Genomic DNA, 18,071 nt, shown 5'->3' with positions numbered 1-18,071 from the left:
AAGACAGAAGAACTTCACTGGAGAGAACATGGCAAAGGATCCTGAACAGAAGCTGGAGACAGAACCTAGAGACAGAACCTAGCGAGAGAACCTGGCTGAAGAACCTAGAGACTGAACCTGGCTGGAGAACCTGGACAGAACCTGACTGGAAAACCTAGCGAGGGAACATGGCTACAGAACCTGGCTGGAGAACCTAGCAAGACAACTGGACACAGAACCTGGCTGGAGATCCTGAACCAGAACTTCGCTGGAGATCCAGACCAGAACTTGGCTGGAGATCCTGGCTAGAGATCCTGGCTAGGCTGCTGATCAACTGAACGCTGTCTCCGTGTCATTCCTTCTTCGCTGACTCCGTCCACACCTTTGGGAACCCCTGGACCTGCTGGGGTTGGACCCCAGCACCTCACTTCTGTCAGTATAGCTACCATAAACAAATCTATAAATGAAAAGTGCCGGCCAGGTTGTGGAGAAAAGGGAACCCTTGTACACTGCTGGTGGGAATGCAGATTGGTGCAGCCATTATGGAAAACAGTATGTAATTTATTTGAAAAATTAAATATGGAGCTGTCATTTGACCCAGTGATCCCACTTCTAGGAATATATCTTAAGAAAGCTGAAATATCAATCAGAAAGAATGTATGCACCCCTATGTTCATAGCAGCACAATTTGCAATAGCTAAGATCTGGAAACAGCCCAACTGCCCATCAGCAGATTAGTGTATAAAAAAAGCTGCAGTACATTTGAAACCAGATGGATAGACCTGGAGAGTATTATGCTAAGATCCTAAAATAAATAAGCCAGTCAGATAAATATAAGTATCACATAATCTCACTCATATGTGGAATCTAATGAACAAAATAAACTGATGAACAAAATATATCCAGAGACATACTAGTAGAAGCATTGAACACTGTCAAATCTCAGAGGGACCATGGGGTTGGTGGGAAGTGATCAACCAAAGAACTTGTATGCATATATACATAACCCATGGACACAGAAAATAGGCTAGTGAATGCCTGGGGTGGGGGGTGGAGGCTGGCTAGAAGGAGTCAATGAGGGGAAAATGGGGACATATGTAATATTTTCAACAATAAAGATTTTTTTAAATTCATTCCTTTCCAATGTTCTGGACACCTTGCCTTCCAGCTACAGAATTTACTGGTATTCATAGGAGACACTGATTGTGCCCTATTCTGTTGTCATTGTTTCCCTAAGTTTATTGTCAATTTCTGATATTTGATTTCTTCAGATAACCTTAACCCTAATCCCAACTCTCTTCTCTGAAATGCTGGGCCTAACTAACTCATGGTGGGGGACAAGTTAAATGGCTCATTCTCTTACCCTTCAGGGACTCAGCCAGTATTGCCTTAACCCTGGGAACTATTTCAAATATCCATGTTTCCTATGTTAACAGGTTGTTAAAAATCTTTAATGATATTCACTGTGTTGTTGTGGGTTGTGGTGGACACTTTACCTCACTTCCATGACTCTTCTCAGTATTTTTGTTTCCTTATGTTTAAGTAATAAGTATAGTTTAAAAATAATTCTCATCTATATACCTTATTGAATTTTTTACAAGAGTTGTGAAACAGAAAGGTAGAGATGACTATCACTATACTTCACATGAGGAAAGAGCTTCAGAATGGTAAAATGTTTTGCTGAAGAGCATATACTTAAGAAAGGGCAGAAATAGTACTAAAACCCAAGTCTATTTAATTATTATCAATCATTTACAGTTGCATACTCAAGGTTGCCACTCTTAGAGCTCCTGCACTCCAATATTTTGGCTAATAGGGAGTAGAGAGAAGCAGTTGAATATTTGCCTTGCCTCTGAAATGCTAGATCAAGGTGACTGCATGTAGCACCTCCACCCCTCTGATAGAAGTAGAAGTAAATTGGAACTATTTGGCTAATTTTGGTAACTTCAAGAGAGTTAGTATGCCAGTCTGTTTTCTGTGCTTCTCCAAGTATTTTGGAAACATTTTATTACTCATGAGAACAATAAGCCAACTTAAAAAAAAAGAATTAATGTATCTCATATAGAACTTCAAAGACATAGGAAATTTCTAGCAAGTGGCCTTAAAGAGAGAGGGCACAATGGCCAAGTGAGCAGATATTTTACTAAGACAAATGTTGAAAATATAAAACCTCCATAAGAGAAACAAGTACTGATTTTGGAAATTTATATGTATAGAAACTTTACATATACATATATACATATATTTAATTATGCAGAAATGTATATGTGACAATTATATTCCAAGAAATTTTTGTTGTCATAAACAGCTAGTCACACCTCAGTAAACTGGAACTCAAATATCTGACAGCCTTAGGTATCCAAATACAGCTGACAGAATCAGGAAGGAAACAAAATAAAGATACTCCTGCATAGTCAAAACAGATGTCATAAATTCCATTAACTAAAACCCATACACTTTGTTCCATAGGAGATTTTCCCTTTTCCATGCACACCATTTCCAAGTAAAATAAAATAAACAGGCTTTTACTCATTTTTTTTCAATTTAAACTCTGTTATAACTAGCTTAATTATTGTATTTTTAAAGCCACAAAATAATAGAAAGTACTAATCAAAATTACAGGGAATTTATTAGCGAGTCCCACTGACAATGACAAGTATGGGCAAATAACCTAAAACTAGAGGGCCGGTGTACAAATTCCTGTACCAGTGGGGTCCCTCAGCCTGGCTTGTGGGATCGGGCCAAAACCTGCTCTCTGACATCCCGCGAGGGGTCCCGGATTGCAAGAGGGTGCAGGCCAGGCCGAGGGACCTCACTGGTGCACGATTGGGGCCGGGGAGGGATGCGAGAGGTTGGCCAGCTGGGGAAGGACCGTGGGAGGGCTCCAGGGCATGTACAGCCCATCTCGCTCAGTCCTGATCTGCTGGACCAGAGAAGCAACCTAACCTGCTGGTCAGAGCGTCTGCCTCCTAGTGGTCAGTGCACATCATGGTGGGAGGTTGAGTGACCTTAGCATATTATTAGCATACTAGAGGCCCAGTGCACAAAATTCATGCACTGGGGGACAGAGGTCCCTAAGCCCGGCCTGCACCCTCTCCAATCCGGCACCACTGCTTGCCTGATCATCATAACTGCTCTCTCCTGCTGGCCTGATCCTGCCTAACGACCTCTGCCTCAGCCCCCGCCACCATGTCTTTGTCCGGAAGGATGTCCAGAAGGTTGTCCGGAAGATGTCCGGTCTGATTCACATATTACCCTTTTATTAGTATAGATCACGCTTTGATTGGTTGAACGGCCAACTGGATGATCAGACACTTAGCATATTAGGCTTTTATTATATAGGATTATATAGGATAGTGGAGAAAGAAGCTCTTATAAAATCAAATGTATAAGAACCAAAAATTCATAGGGCCAATTTAGTATAGGGACAAGCAATACTACAGATTTCAATAGCCCTGAGAGAACCAAAAGTGTACAGTACAATAACTGATGTTTATAATAATGACCCTCAGTCATACTGAAAATATTACATTAAATGTTACATTAATATTACATTAAATGTTAGCATCAATGTTAATACCAATAATAGCAAAAACCATCATTTGTAAAGTGCTTTGGAGTTTAGAAAGCACATTCTGAAAAGTATGTCTCAAATTAAGATCATCTAGTGTAGCTCCCTTATGAACAGGTTTAAAAAAAAAGAAAAGAAAACCAAAGATAAGTAACTTGTTCAAAGTAATATAGCTCATCAGTGGCAGACCTGAAACTAGATCCTGGTGCTCTGAATCTGGATGAATACTTATTTCATACACCATGTCCTTTTATATAAAACAAACTGCTTAAATGGGTAGGAAAGAATATAATTTAGAACAATTTCCACCTAAAATGGGGTTTTAAATGTTTAGGGACTAAAAAAGAGATACTCGATCATTGCTATAAGACACAACTGTCTAGAATGCACATCCTTAAATTATTTCATAGAACTTGAGTTTTCCTCTGTTTTTTTTTAACCCCCCTATGGTAAATGTTATCTGTTTTTGTTTAGATAAGCAAACCCTATTTACAAAAAAAATGACACAGATAAAACATTTTATAAATTTCCAATTATATAAAGATAAGAAAATATGCTGAGAAATGCATCATTAGGCAATTTTATCATTGTGCGAACATCATAGAATACACTTACACAAACCTAGATGATCGAGCCTACTACACACCTAAGCTATGTGGTATAGCTTATTGCCCCTAGGTTATAAGCATATATAGCATGTTACAACACAACAAAAACAACAACACAGAAAAACACATGATTAAATAAAGCATAAGAAAAAATAATGCAATCAAGAGACATGGTAAACATGAGATTTATAAGCCTGCTACCTGCATAACACAAAATATTGTTTTATAGCAAACACTTTTTTCATAAGTAGAAATGATACACTCTAAATTAATATTTAAAAAATACTATGGTGAATATATAAACTAGTAACATAATCATTTATCATCATTATCAAGTATTATGCACTGTACAGAATTGTATGTTCCATGCTTTTATGTAACTGGTAGCACATAGGTTTGTTTACAACAGCATTACAAAAACCATATGACTAATGTGCATTGCACTATGACATTATGATGGCTACAATATTACTAGGCAATAAGAATTTTTTAACCTCATTATAATCTTAGGGATTACCATCATACTAGTATATGTGGTCCATCATTGACTGAAACGTTGTTATTCGTTGCATGAGTGTAATTTTATAAAAGTAACCACTGCTTTTTAAAATACTATTTTAATAAAAACTGATATATAAAATTTTAAGTTTCAAAATTTCCAATGGGAGTGATTTGTATTACAAAATAATTTCACCACAGTAATAATTAAAAAAACAATTTTCCATTTACAGTAAGATTTGATGCACCATTGTTTTCTTTACACATACCTTTACCTGTAAGGAAAGAGGTCCATTTGAAAAACTATATGCATGTGTATTTTCATTGTTTAAATCTATCAAGCAATATTTTGACTAAGGTGGTATTTAAGTGAATTAATCTAGGCAGACCGTGGCATAATTGATTTTAATGAACAAATTAAAATGTTTTCTGAATGAGTGCCAATATATAAAAGCATGCCTCACATCACACATACTCAAGCAAAGAACTTTCATTGCAAACCCTGAAACTCTGAACTTTGTGTAATATGTTAGAATACAAGTTTATTTTGTGTTTAAGGTGTATGTGCTCTGTGTGAAAGTCTTGATGTTTTTGAGATATTTGGGATGTATCTGAATTGTTTCTTTCTCCAAGAGGAAAATGTAAAAGTCTCATAGATATTTTAAATTATAAAAGTATCAATTATCATAACTTCTATTAATATAAACTTGTCCATTTTAGCCTACATTGCTTAAGTAGTGTGTTATTTTCTTAAAAAAAAAAAAAGCTAGGATCATGTTGCTTTCATGTACATTTTGAAACATTTCAAAATTCACCTATACCTACCTATTTTCAATTTACATTTTATTGTGTGTGTTTTGTTTTTTTCTTGTTTGTTTTTTGTAGGAGAAGGTGAAAAGACTAGGCCCATTGCTGAGGAACAGTTGGGCAATTCATTCGGTTGCGTATTACTTCTTGTAAAGAAAAATGTTTTCTCGTGTGCTCCATAGAAAAATTTGTTTCCATTTAGACAGAACATATAGGCATGAGTAGCTCCTTCAAAAGAGTAATTTTGAGAATAAAGGAAAGGGGTCCATGTTTTGTTAAGGCAGTCAACAATATCATTTTAGAAAAAAATATTCAAGGTGACATAGCTAAGCTGACAGAGCATATAGATCATTCTTGCTAATTGTTTGATTATGTTGTCTTGGAATCATCCAAAAATTCAAGGGAGATAATTTGAAGATCTCCCTTCTTGTAATGAATCTCCTAAACACTGTCATTGTATCTCACACATGACTGAAAAACCAGGCCATGTTCTGAAAATCTATCACGAAATTCTGAGGTCATAAAATAATATACAACTGGATCAAGACAGCAATTCAGATTTGCAAGACACAAGGAAATTATGTGGAAACATAGAATACTCTTGATAAAGTAGCAGTTTGAAAAGATATGTTGCTTCATCATCATAAAAAGTGGGAAGTTGAGGTGGTAAGGGGCGAAGCACACAATGAATACCACTGCACACATCAGGACCATCCACAAAGCTTTTTTTCTCTCTTTGGTATTCTGAGGAGGAACTTGGAATTCCCGTAAAGATTTTCTTGTTTTCCATGTACAATAAATAATAATCATAGCAGGTAATATAAATCCTCCAAGTTCAGCTACAGTTACCATGCCAATGGAAGAAGCCATGCTAATGTGTTGAAACCCTAAATCAGCAAAGCAGGATTCAGTATTGCTGGCTAAGCCAGTATCTCTCAGAATTGGAAGTGGCAAACAGGCAGTGCCCACGATGACCCAGATGACAGCACTGATGCCCACATCATACCTACTCTTCCAATCTCTGGCCCTGAAGGGCTTCAGGAGAAAGAAGCACCTCTGAAGGCTGATGCAGGTCAGGAAGCAAATGCTGGCGTACATGTTGAGATATTTCAGGTAGAAGCACAGCAGGCAAAGGGTCCTCTGGAAAGGCCAGTGGTGGCTGATGTAGTAGTAAATCCGGAGGGGTAAGGAGAGCACATGAGCAAGGTCAGCCACAGAGAGGTTGATCATGAAAATGATGGCTTTATTTTTCTTGCTGATGAAGCGGCACAGAACCCACAAGGCTGCACTGTTAGCCAGAAGACCAGGGATGAATATGAGGATGTAGGTGGTTGCATAGAGGGTGTCTTGAAATGGCATTTGAAGATCAGTGCACTTTGCTCCTGTACTGTTTGTGCTGTTACCTCCCATCTTGAGGATTTATGTTCCTTCCTTAAGGACAGCATCAGATGATTTCTGCCCAAAATAGAGTAAAAATAGCATCAAAGGCATGTCAGTTTATATTTGGGTATACAAATATATTTATTTCATACTAAAGAAGTATTCAAGTGTGAACTTTCATAAATTCAGAAGGTCTTTTCTATGTAAACTAAAAATAGCATGCCACTCTATAAATGGATAAGTATTTTGGAGGATATTTGCAGTAATCAAAAGGATCACTATTTTGGAAATATGCTCAGTCATATTTTACCCTTTATAATCAGAGGGATTAACCAAATTTGTAGGAATAACCAATAAACAAGACCTCAAGAAATAGCCCCCAAATGTGCATTCCAACTGTCTATGGGGTTCCACATTTCAGCTTTACAGCTGTCTCCACTTGTACTTAAATTTGGAATCTAGCTTATTTCCCTATCATCAACTCTGGGAGAAATTAATCAATTTTAACTGTAATTTTATTAGGAATTAGGTAATTGATGAGGTGAGTTTATGAAACTTTGGAAATGAAACATAGGATAAAAGCCTAGGGAATGGCTGCCAGGTTGGGGATTATAGGGGCTTGGAATAGATGGTGCAATTCAGATTACCTTTGCCTCTTTCAGAATTTGGTTGATGGCAAAATTAGTTCTGAACACTGAAAACATCTGAAATATTAATCATGGCACATTCTAGAAGTTTCTGTAATTTTAAAGATCTGTGTTTACTTACAGAATTATAGTAGCTTCAGACATTCACATGTATTGAGACTATTCTTGCAACCATTTCAAGAAACTACCAGACTACTGAAGAACTAGAGGGTATCTGGTGGTAGATGCAATTAAAGGGGCTATTTTCTACTCTCAGGGCAAACTCAGTGAAAAGATATTAATGCGGATGATTAAATTTTTAAAATATTTTAAAATGTATGTAGTTGGCATACAATGTATTAGTTTCAGGTGTACAACATAAAGATTAGACATTTATGTACTCTGGTAAATGTCATACCCATCTGGCACCATACATAGTTATTACAATATTATTGACTATATTCCCTATGCCAGTGATGACGAACCTTTTGAGCTTGGCGTATCGGCATTTTGAAAAACCCTAGCTTAACTCTGGTGCCATGTCACATAGAGAAATTTTTTGATATTTGCAACCATAGTAAAACAAAGATTTATATTTTTGATATTTATTTTATATATTTAAATGCCATTTAACAAAGAAAAATCAACCAAAAAAATGAGTTCGAGTGTCACCTCTGACACGCGTGTCATAGGTTCGCCATCACTGCCCTATGCTGTACTTTACATCCTCATGACTATTCTATAATTACCAATATGTACTTATTAATCCTTTCACTTTTCCACCCATCCCTCCCAACTCCCCTCTCATCCAGTGACCCTCAGTTTGTTCTCTGTATTTGTTTATATTTTATTAGATTCCACATATAAGTGAAATCATACAGTATTTATATTTCTCTAACTTATTTCACTTAGCATAACACTTTCTAGGTCCATCCATGTTGTTACAAATAGTAAGATTTCATTCTTTTTTATATTTTTATGGTTGAGTAATATTCCATAAATAATTTATTCGTTCACTGATCAATGGACACAAAGGCTGCTTTCATATCTTGGCTATTGTCAATAATGATAAAATGAACATCGAGGTGCATATATCTTTTTTTTCATTTTTAAATAAATACCTAGAAATAAAATTACTGGGTATTATGGTAGTACTATTTTTAATATTTTGAGGAACCTCTATACTTTTTCCTATAGTGGCTACCCCAACTTAAAATTGAACCAACAGTACATTAGTTTTCACATTTCTCACCAACGCTTGTCTTTTGTTGACTTTTTAATTATTAGCTATTCTGACAGGTGTGAGGTGCTATCTCACTGTGGTTTTCATTTTCATCATGATTTATGATACTGAACATGTTTTTATAATTTGGTTGGCCATCTGCATGTCTTCTTTGAAGAAATGTCTATTTTTAACAATCATAATTGTTAGAAGGGTCTTTCCTGTGAGTCAAAATCTGTATCACTGTCATGTCAACCTAGTTTGGCCTACCAAAGCCAAATAAAATCCTGTTATACATTAAATACTGAAAACATCTGAAATATGAAAGACAGCAATCCTGTCTCCTCTCAAATCTTCCCTTAATTCCAGTTAGACATTAATTTCTAAAATGGCATTGTCTTTGTTCTTTTCTTTCTTTCTTTTCTGGATAAGAACATTATAGCTTTTGGCAAAAAGCCACTGTACTATTGCTTATTTAACCATGAAAGTAGCAGTTTGACAACCTAAATGTTTGATATTTTTAGGAAATGACTTATGTATCTCATTTAGAAAAAATAAAGTCTAAATGAGATTTTAATGTTTCCTTGTATTTTAATTGTTTGCAAAGGCAGTTAGTTTGCTTCACATTTTATGTAATTAATGGGAAAATGAGACAGACTCAACCTTAACTACTGAAAGCAACATAGAGTCTAAGAAAGTGCCTACTCAACTCCCAACATCTCCAATTAAAGTGTTTTAAGATTGAGAGAAACTAAGATGGTGGCATAGATAAACACCGGGAAATTGCTGCCTCCCACAACAATTGAAAAATACGTCAAAAACACAAAAAGGACATCATCCAGAACTACAGGAAGGATGACTGAGTGTAAATTCTACAACTAGAAGGAAAGAAAAGCACACTGAGAGCCAGAGGAGCTGCGGAAGTAAAGTGCAGAGGTAGGGGGCTCTCGCGCTCGGCAAAGGGCTGGCACCTGAGGACTCAGCTGTCTTTTTGAATCTGGAGGGAGGCACAAGCTCCCGACGGCTCTGAACTCTGGTTCTGGGAAGTCTCTGGGGACCCAGGACTCATACGGGGAGAAACTGGACTGTTTGGCAGCGGGCGTACTTGAGGGCGGCTTTCCCTCAGAGGTGCTTGCAGCCGTTACCGGGACACTGAGACTCACGACTCCTTAGGGCAGGGCTGAGGCTCCGCCATAGCTGCTGGCTCCGCCCTTTGATTCCTTGAGACCCCGCCCCACCCAGGCTGCGGCAGAGGCTTTTGCATATGAATGCCCCGGCCCTTTGTAACCTGTAATTACCTAACTGCACCCTGGCCAGACAGACCCAGAACTTCCAAGAGAAGGCCCAAGGCCCCACAGCGGCTTGCATTGCTTCACAGCTGAGCCTCATCAGGGCCAAAAAAGGAAGGGGAACCTGCAGTTCTCTTCGTAGTTCCTGCTGTGTAACCTCAGGCAGAGGGTAAATTAGCACCTCCTTAGATCCAAGAGCCACTGTACCCAGTGGTCAGAGGGGGACCATCCAGATCACAACTCCTCAGATTCACAAGGGACACACTCAGGGTGCAGTCTCAGTGAGCACCAAAGCCCCACTGAAGCAAGTCTTGCCCCAGAAGGGTGTCTTCAGCACAGAATTTCTCCCACTGCAGACACAGCTGATTCTCACTGCCAATTGGCCTGGAGGTCAATTCCTCCCAGTAATTCTACAACAACCAAGGCATAGCTACCTCAGGTAACTGGGGAGGCTGAGACACTGGGCCCTACAGGACACCTAGCACACAAAGCCACTCTATCAACACAGGGAAGCATAAAAAATGTGGAGACAAAGAAACAGGTCACAAATGACAGAAATGGAGGAAAGCAAACGACTGGATATAGAGTTCAAGGCCACGTTTATAAGGTTTTTCAAGAATTTTATGGAAACCGCCGATTAATTTAATGAGTCCCTCAATAAGAATAGTGAGACCCTGGAGGACATGAAAAAGGACCAACTAGAAATTAAGCATACACTGACTGAAATAAAGAATAATTCCCAGAGATCCAACAGCAGACAAGAGGATCCCAAGAATCAAGTCAAAGATTTGAAATACAAAGAAACAAAAAATACCCAACCGAAAAAGAAAAAAGAAAAGAGATTCCAAAAATATGAAGATAGTGTAAGGAACCTCTGGGACAACTTCAAGCGTACCAACATCAGAATTATAGGGGTACCAGAAGAAGAGAGAGGGAAAGATATTGAAAACCTATTTGAAGAAATAATGACAGAAAACTTCCCCTACCTGGTGAAAGAAATAGACTTACAAGTCCAAGAAGCGCAGAGAACCCCAAACAAAAGGAATCCAAAGAGGACCACACCAAGACACATCATAATTAAAATGCCAAGAGCAAAAGACAAAGAGAGAATCTTAAAGGCAGCAAGAGAAAGAAACACAGTTACCTACAAGGGAGTACCCATACGACTGTCATCTGATTTCTCAACAGAAACCATGCAAGCCAGAAGAGAGTGGCAAGAAATATTCAAAGTGATGAATAACATGAACCTGCAACCAAGATTACTTTATCCAGCAAAGCTATCATTCAGAATAGAAGGTCAGATAAACAGCTTCACGGATAAGAAAAAGCTAAAGGAGTTCATCACCACCAAACCAGCATTATATGAAATGCTGAAAGGTATTCTTTAAGAAGAGGAAGAAGAAAAAAGAACTCTTACCATTTGCCACAGCATGGATGGAACTGGAGAGCAGATAAATACCACATGATCTCACTCATTTGTGGAATATAATGAACAACATAAACTGATGAACAAGGACTGATCCAGAGACGGAGAGGCATTGATTGGACTGTCGGGCTTTGGAGGGAGGGTATGGGAGGATGGGGGTAAGGGGGAAAGATCAACCAAAGGACTTACATGCAGGCATATAGGCCTAACCAATGGACACGGACAACGGGGGGGGGGGGGGGGTTGAGGGCATGAGTGGGGGGGGTAGAGGGTAACGTGGGGACAAGGACACATATATAATATCTTAATAAAAAATATATTTAAAAAAATGTTTTAAGATTCAGTTAACCCACACTCAGCTCACACAATGCCAGACAGCTTATTTGGTGCTTTTGCACTGACTACATGATACTTTCAAAGAGACTGTATTTACTAATTGACACTTTATTGCAGTAAAACAATCAGCTCATTTAAATAAACAACTACTTTGAATGTTATTGTAACTGAGTTGGTTATTTTTGCTAAATTGACCAGTTTCTCTAGCAAACTGTAACTACAGCCGACACTGTCTGTTTTTGTGGATTCTTTATCCACTTAATTAACAAAAATAATTGATCTCATGTTCTATATATTTAGTCTAAAGAAAATAATATATAAGCTTGAACCATAATTATTTTTGAAATAAAATTTAGGGAATAGTTAATATACATGAAGCCTTCCTTGATTATCCTTTGGTTTTGTTATAATAACAATTAATAATCACTGAATGACTCCTTGTGCAAGGTGCTATACTAAGTACTTTATACATACTCTGTTAGTCAATCTCTCACAGAAATCCTATGCAACAGTAAAGTATTACCACCATTTTGCAAATGGGGAAACTGAAGCACCAAGAAAGGCAAGGCTCACTTTCTCCAAGAAGCCCTCTCATAGTATTCATAGTTCTGATTTTCTTTAGTGAGAGTGTACTTAATATACCTAGCATGCTGTGGTTATTCGCTTTTCTATTCTGTTACCCTAAATAGATTGCAATCTCATACATATTAAAAAACTCATTATTACCTCTTCCTTTACTCCATAATAAAGTGTCTTGAACATAGTTGGCATCCACTAAGTGTTTGTTGAATGAATGACTGGATGCCTGATGAACAGATAAATCAAGGGGGAAAAGTTCCTTTGAGAAGAAGAGAGTGAGTGTCTGGGGAATTAGAATTTACCTGTGATATTTGCTTGTACCACCAGGTGTCATAAGTATACAAAAGTTCAAATATCTTAATATTTAACATATAATGTGTTTTAAAATTCAATTAAGGGAGAAACCATACTAAAGGAGAGAAATATAAACAACCTCCTGTGTAACTACAGAAGAATCCATTAAAGAGTATTTTAAAGAGTTTGGAATTTTTCAGCCTTCATACTTTCTCATATAGTTCTTTGAGGTTGATTTATAAATCTAATATAGATTACTAGAATATTAGAGCTGCTAAAGTTCATCAAGATCTCCTGATCTTGCCACTTTTTATAGATGATGAAATAAAGGCCAAAAATAACAAAAAAGTTAAAATTTCCAAATTCACATAGAGAAATACTGGCAAAGGCTGAACAATTAATCTCTTGCTTCCCTCTACAGAGCAATTTTTAGGTTTCAAAAACATTGTAACATGAAAAACATATTTTCGTAATTATATAATGACTAGAGGCATGGTGCACAAAAATTTGTGCACTCGGGGGGAAGGGGGGGTCCCTCAGCCCGTCCTGTGCCCTCTCCCAGTCTGGGACCCCTCAGGAGATAACGACCTGCTGGCTTAGGCCTGCTCCTGGGTGGCAGAGGGCAGGCCCAATCCCTAGGTGCAGCCCCTGGTCGGGCTCAGAGCAGGGCCGATTGGGGAGTTGGGGCGCTGCCCCCCTGTCATGCACAGAGCAGGGAGGATTGGGAGGTTGTGATGCCCACTCAGTCACGCTCAGGGTAGGGCCGATTGGGGGGCTGGGGCACTGCCCCCTGTAACACTCAAGGCAGGGTCGATGGGGAGGTTGCAGCACCACCCCCTGTCATGCACAGAGCAGGGCCGATCAGGGGGTTGGGGAGCCGCCACTCTCACACAAAGAGCCTCAGGTTGATCAGGGGGTTGGGGAGCTCCCCCCTATCAGGCACAGAGCAGGGCTGATCAGGGGGTTGGGGTGCCTTCCCCTGTCACACACAGAGCAGGGCGGATAGGGAGGTTGTGGCCCCGCCCCCTGTCACACACAGAGCCACAGGGCGATCAGGGGGTTTGGGCGCTGCCCCCTGTCACGCTGATCCCAGTGCTGCCTGGTGCATGGGTGGGGGCCCGCTGGTTTGCCCTGAAGGGTGTCCTGGATCAGGGTGTGGGTCCCCACTGGGGTACCTGGCCAGCCTGGATGAGGGGATGATGGCTGTTTGCAGCTGGTCACACACCCTTCAGGGTGGGGGTCCCCACTGGGGTGCCTGGCCAGCCTGGGTGAGGGGCTGGGGCTGTTTTCAGGCTGGCGGGTGACTGAAGCTCCCAACTGCTCTTTTTTTTTCTTTTTCTTTTTTATTCTGGGCCAGCTTTAGCTCTGGCTCCAGCTCTGAGGCTTCTGCTGCTGAAAGCAGGTATCTGGTTTGTTTGTGTTCTATACTCAAAACACTGTATCAACTCCAGCTCTGATCCCGGCTCGCTGAAAGCAGGTTTCTGGGGTTTTGTTTAGCTTCTATATTTGTAACTATTTTTCAAACTGCAAGCTCAGAGGCAGGCAAGGCAGGCGGGGAACGTTGGTTTCCTCCGTCACTGAAGCAAGCAAGCCTCATGTTAGTTTCAAGCTGCCTGGCTGCCGGCCACCATCTTGCCTGGCAGTTAATTTGCATATCGCCCTGATTAGCCAATGGGAAGGGTAGCAGATGTACGCTAATTACCATGTTTCTCTTTTATTAGATAGGATAATACAAACTTTCAGAAATAAACCTATGCCAGATTTTAGAATACTAACCTTGACAGTGAACTGTTACAAGAGGGATTAGTTCTTTCCAAATATTCCAGGACAAATGCAGTGTTTTTAAAAACAGAATTAGTATTCCTAGTTTCTAATGATGAGATTATATAAAACTCTGCTTAAAACTCTTTGATTAGGTTGTTTTTAAGTTTTCATTATTTATTCACATGAAGAATAGCATTTCACATTAGAAAATAGATATAAGCACAAACAAAACAAAATATATACATATCTATCACCAATATTTCAATTGCTAGCATTTTAGTGTATACCATTCTACCTTTGTTTAAACCTATAGACCTACTAGAGGCCCCGTGCACAACATTCGTTGTGCACCCTTTGGCAGTCTGGGAGCCCTCAGGGGATATCCAACTGATAGTTTAGGCCCGCTTCCCATGGGGAGCAGGCCTAAGCCACCAGTAGGACATCCTTAGTGCTGCCACAGAGGTGGGTGAGGCTCCCACCACTGCTGCTGCAATCACCAGCCGTCAGCCTGGCTTCTGGCTGAGTGGTGCTCCCCCTGTGGGAGCACAATGACCACCAGGGGGCAGCTCCTGCATTGAGCATCTATCCCCTGGTGGTCAGTGTGCGTCATAGTGACCGAATGTTCCACCATTCAGTTGATTTGCATATTACCCTTTTATTAGATAGGACTAGAGGTCTGATGCATGAAATTCACGCACTGAACCCTCTTGCTGTCCAGGACCCTTCACTCTTTACTGTCCGCCTGCTCACTGCTCCTTACCGCTCAGCTTGCTGCTGCTTAGAGCTGCTGAGGAGGCGGGAGGGTCACTGGCCACTGCGTCTGCGCTCAACAGCTGTGAGCCTGGCTTCTGGCTGAGTGGTGCTCCCCCTGTAGGAGTGCACTGACCACCAGAGGGAAGCTCCTGCTTTGAGCATCTGCCCCCTGGTGGTCAGTGTGCATCATAGTGACCAGTCATTCTGGCCGTTCTGCCATAACGGTTGCTTAGGCTTTTATTATATAGACTAAAGGCCCGTTGCAGGAATATTCCTGCAAGAATAGGGCTTCCTGCAGCTGGAGCAAAGCAGAGAAGGGAGTGGAACTTGCTGAGGTGGGCTTCACTCCCGCTTCAAGCCCCTGCAGCTGGTCTTGCCCTCCTGCTCCCAGCCTCTGCTCCTTCCCCTCCAAGCCACTGCCCCTTTGGCTCCAAGCTGCTGCCCCTTATGCCCCCAGCCACAGTGGTTAGGCTTGCCCTCCTGCTCCCATCCCCTGCGGCTGGGCTTGCCCTCCCGATCCCAGTTGCTGGGGCTGGGCTTGCCCTCCCGCACCCATCCTCTGTGGCTGGGCTTGTCCTTCCGATCCCAGTGGCTGGGGCTGGGCTTGCCTTCCCGCTCCCGGCTGCTGCCCCTCTGCTTCCAGCCGCTGCTCCTTCCCCTCCAAGCTTCTGCCCCTTCCCCTCCAACCTGCTACCCCTCCTGCCCCCAGCCACTGCCCCTTATACTCCCAGCCACAGTGGTTGGGCTTGCCCTCTCAATCCCAGTCACTGAGGCTAAGCTTGCCCTCCCTCACCCATCCCCTGGGGCTGGGCTGCCCTTCTGATCCCAGTGGCTGCAGCTGAGCTTGCCCTCCCACTGCCCCTCCTGCTCCCAGCTGCTGGGGCTGGGCTTGCCCTCCCACTCCCAGCTGCTGCCCCTTCCCCTCCAAGCTTCTGCCCCTTCCCCTCCAACCTGCTTCCCCTTATGCTCCCAGCCACAGTGGCTGGGCTTGCCCTCACAATCCCAGTTATTGGGGCTAAGCTTGCCCTCCCACACCCATCCCCTAGGGCTGGGCTGCCCTTCTTATCCAAGTGGCTGCAGCTGAGCTTGCCTTCCCACTCCCAGCCGCTGCCCCTTATGCTCCCAGCCACAGTGGTTGGGCTTGCCCTCCCACCTTCCGCCTCCTACCTTTGCAGCCTTGGCTTCATTTCTGTCCTCGTGGCCTCTACTTAGCTTCCTTATGTACTGCTTGGCCTCCATGTTGTCCTCAGTCTTCGCTGGCAGCTGGTATATTCAAATTAACTGCCATCTTTTAGCTTCTATAATTGAAACATTGTATCTTTTTGAGCTGTTACTTCAGGAGCTCAGAACCAGGTGGTGGCAGGCGGGGAACCTTGACTTCCTCCATCGCCAGGGCAACCAAGCCTCCTGTTCGCTTCAGCTGCTGGATACTGGCGGCCATCTTGGTTGGCAGTTAATTTGCATATCGCCCTGATTAGCCAATGGGAAGCGTGTTGGAGGTACAGTTAATTACCATGTTTGTCTATTATTAGATAGGATAGCCTGGCTGGTGTAGCTCAGGGGGTAAGCACTGGCCCATGAACCGGGAGGTCACGGTTCGATTCTAGGTCAGGGCACATGCCCGAGTTTTGGGATCAATCCCCACTAGAAGGCATGTTTCTCTCTCATCAATGTTTCTATCTCTCTATCCTTTACCCTTCCTCTCTAATAAATCAATAAAAACATTTTTTAAAAACCCTACAGACCTATAAATGAATGCATGTATAGACATTATAACTAAATGTAACTCATCGTCACATACTTTTTTTAAATATATTTTTTATTGATTAAGATATTACATATGTGTCCTTATCCCCACCTTGCCCTCTACCCCCCCCCTCCTGCTCATGCCCTCACATACCCATTGTCCATGTCCATTGGTTAGGCCTATATGCTTGCATATAAGTCCTTTGGTTGATCTTTCCTCCTTACCCCCAACCTCCCCTACCTTCTCTCCAAGGCCCGACAGTCCAATCAATGCCTCTCCGTTACTGGATCAGTCCTTGTTCATCAGTTTATGTTGTTCATTATATTCCACAAATGAGTGAGATCATGTGGTATTTATCCATTCTCCAGTTCCAGCCATGCTTTGGCAGATGGTAAGAGTTCCTTTTTCTTCTTCCCCTTCTTAAAGAATACCTTTCAGCATTTAATATAATGCTGGTTTGGTGGTAATGAACTCCTTTAGCTTTTTCTTATCTGTGAAGCTCTTTATCTGACCTTCAATTCTGAATGATAGCTTTGCTGGATAAAGTAATCTTGGCTGTAGGTTCTTGCTATTCATAACTTTGAATATTTCTTGCCACTGTCTTCTGGCCTGCATGGTTTCTGTTGAGAAATCAGCTGACAGTCGTATGGGTACTCCCTTGTAGGTAACTGACTGTCTTTCTCTTGCTGCTTTTAAGATTCTCTCTTTGTCTTTTGCTCTTGGCATTTTAATTATGATGTGTCTTGGTGTGGTCCTCTTTGGGTTCCTTTTGTTTGGGGTTCTCTGCGCTTCCTGCACTTGTAAGTGTATTTCTTTCACCAGGTAGGGGAAGTTTTCTGTCATTATTTCTTCAAATAGGTTTTCAATATCTGGCCCTCTCTCTTCTTCTGGCACCCCTATAATTCTGATGTTGGTACGCTTGAAGTTGTCCCAGAGGCTCCTTACACTATCTTCATATTTTTGGATTCTTTTTTCTTTTTGCTTCTTCGGTTGGGTATTTTTTGTTTTTTCGTATTTCAAATCTTTGACTTGATTCTTGGGATCCTCTTGTCTGCTGTTGGATCTCTGTATATTATTCTTTATTTCAGTCAGTGTATGCTTAATTTCTAGTTGGTCTTTTTTCATATCCTCCAGGGTCTCACTAAATTTATCGGCGGTTTCCATAAAATTCTTGAAAAACCTTATAAACGTG

At 41.2% G+C, this 18,071-nt stretch overlaps 1 protein-coding gene across 1 annotated transcript in view; it reads right to left on the bottom strand.

Moving 5' to 3' along the window:
• Positions 1-5,431: 5,431 nt before the first annotated feature.
• LOC118654509 (putative P2Y purinoceptor 10) overlaps positions 5,432-18,071 on the bottom strand; it is a 61,747-nt gene continuing 49,107 nt past the window's right edge. The window contains exon 2 of the mRNA XM_036305875.1: positions 5,432-6,918. Within this exon, the coding sequence (XP_036161768.1) occupies positions 5,905-6,873 (969 nt within the window). The 5' untranslated portion in view covers positions 6,874-6,918 and the 3' untranslated portion in view covers positions 5,432-5,904. The remainder of the gene's footprint in view (positions 6,919-18,071) is intronic.

The sequence above is a fragment of the Myotis myotis genome, unplaced genomic scaffold (genome assembly GCF_014108235.1).
Source record: "Myotis myotis isolate mMyoMyo1 unplaced genomic scaffold, mMyoMyo1.p scaffold_m19_p_4, whole genome shotgun sequence".
NCBI classification, from domain to species: Eukaryota; Metazoa; Chordata; class Mammalia; order Chiroptera; family Vespertilionidae; genus Myotis; species Myotis myotis.
The sequence above is the reverse complement of the archived record's forward strand: the minus strand, read 5'-3'. Positions and strand labels throughout refer to the sequence as shown.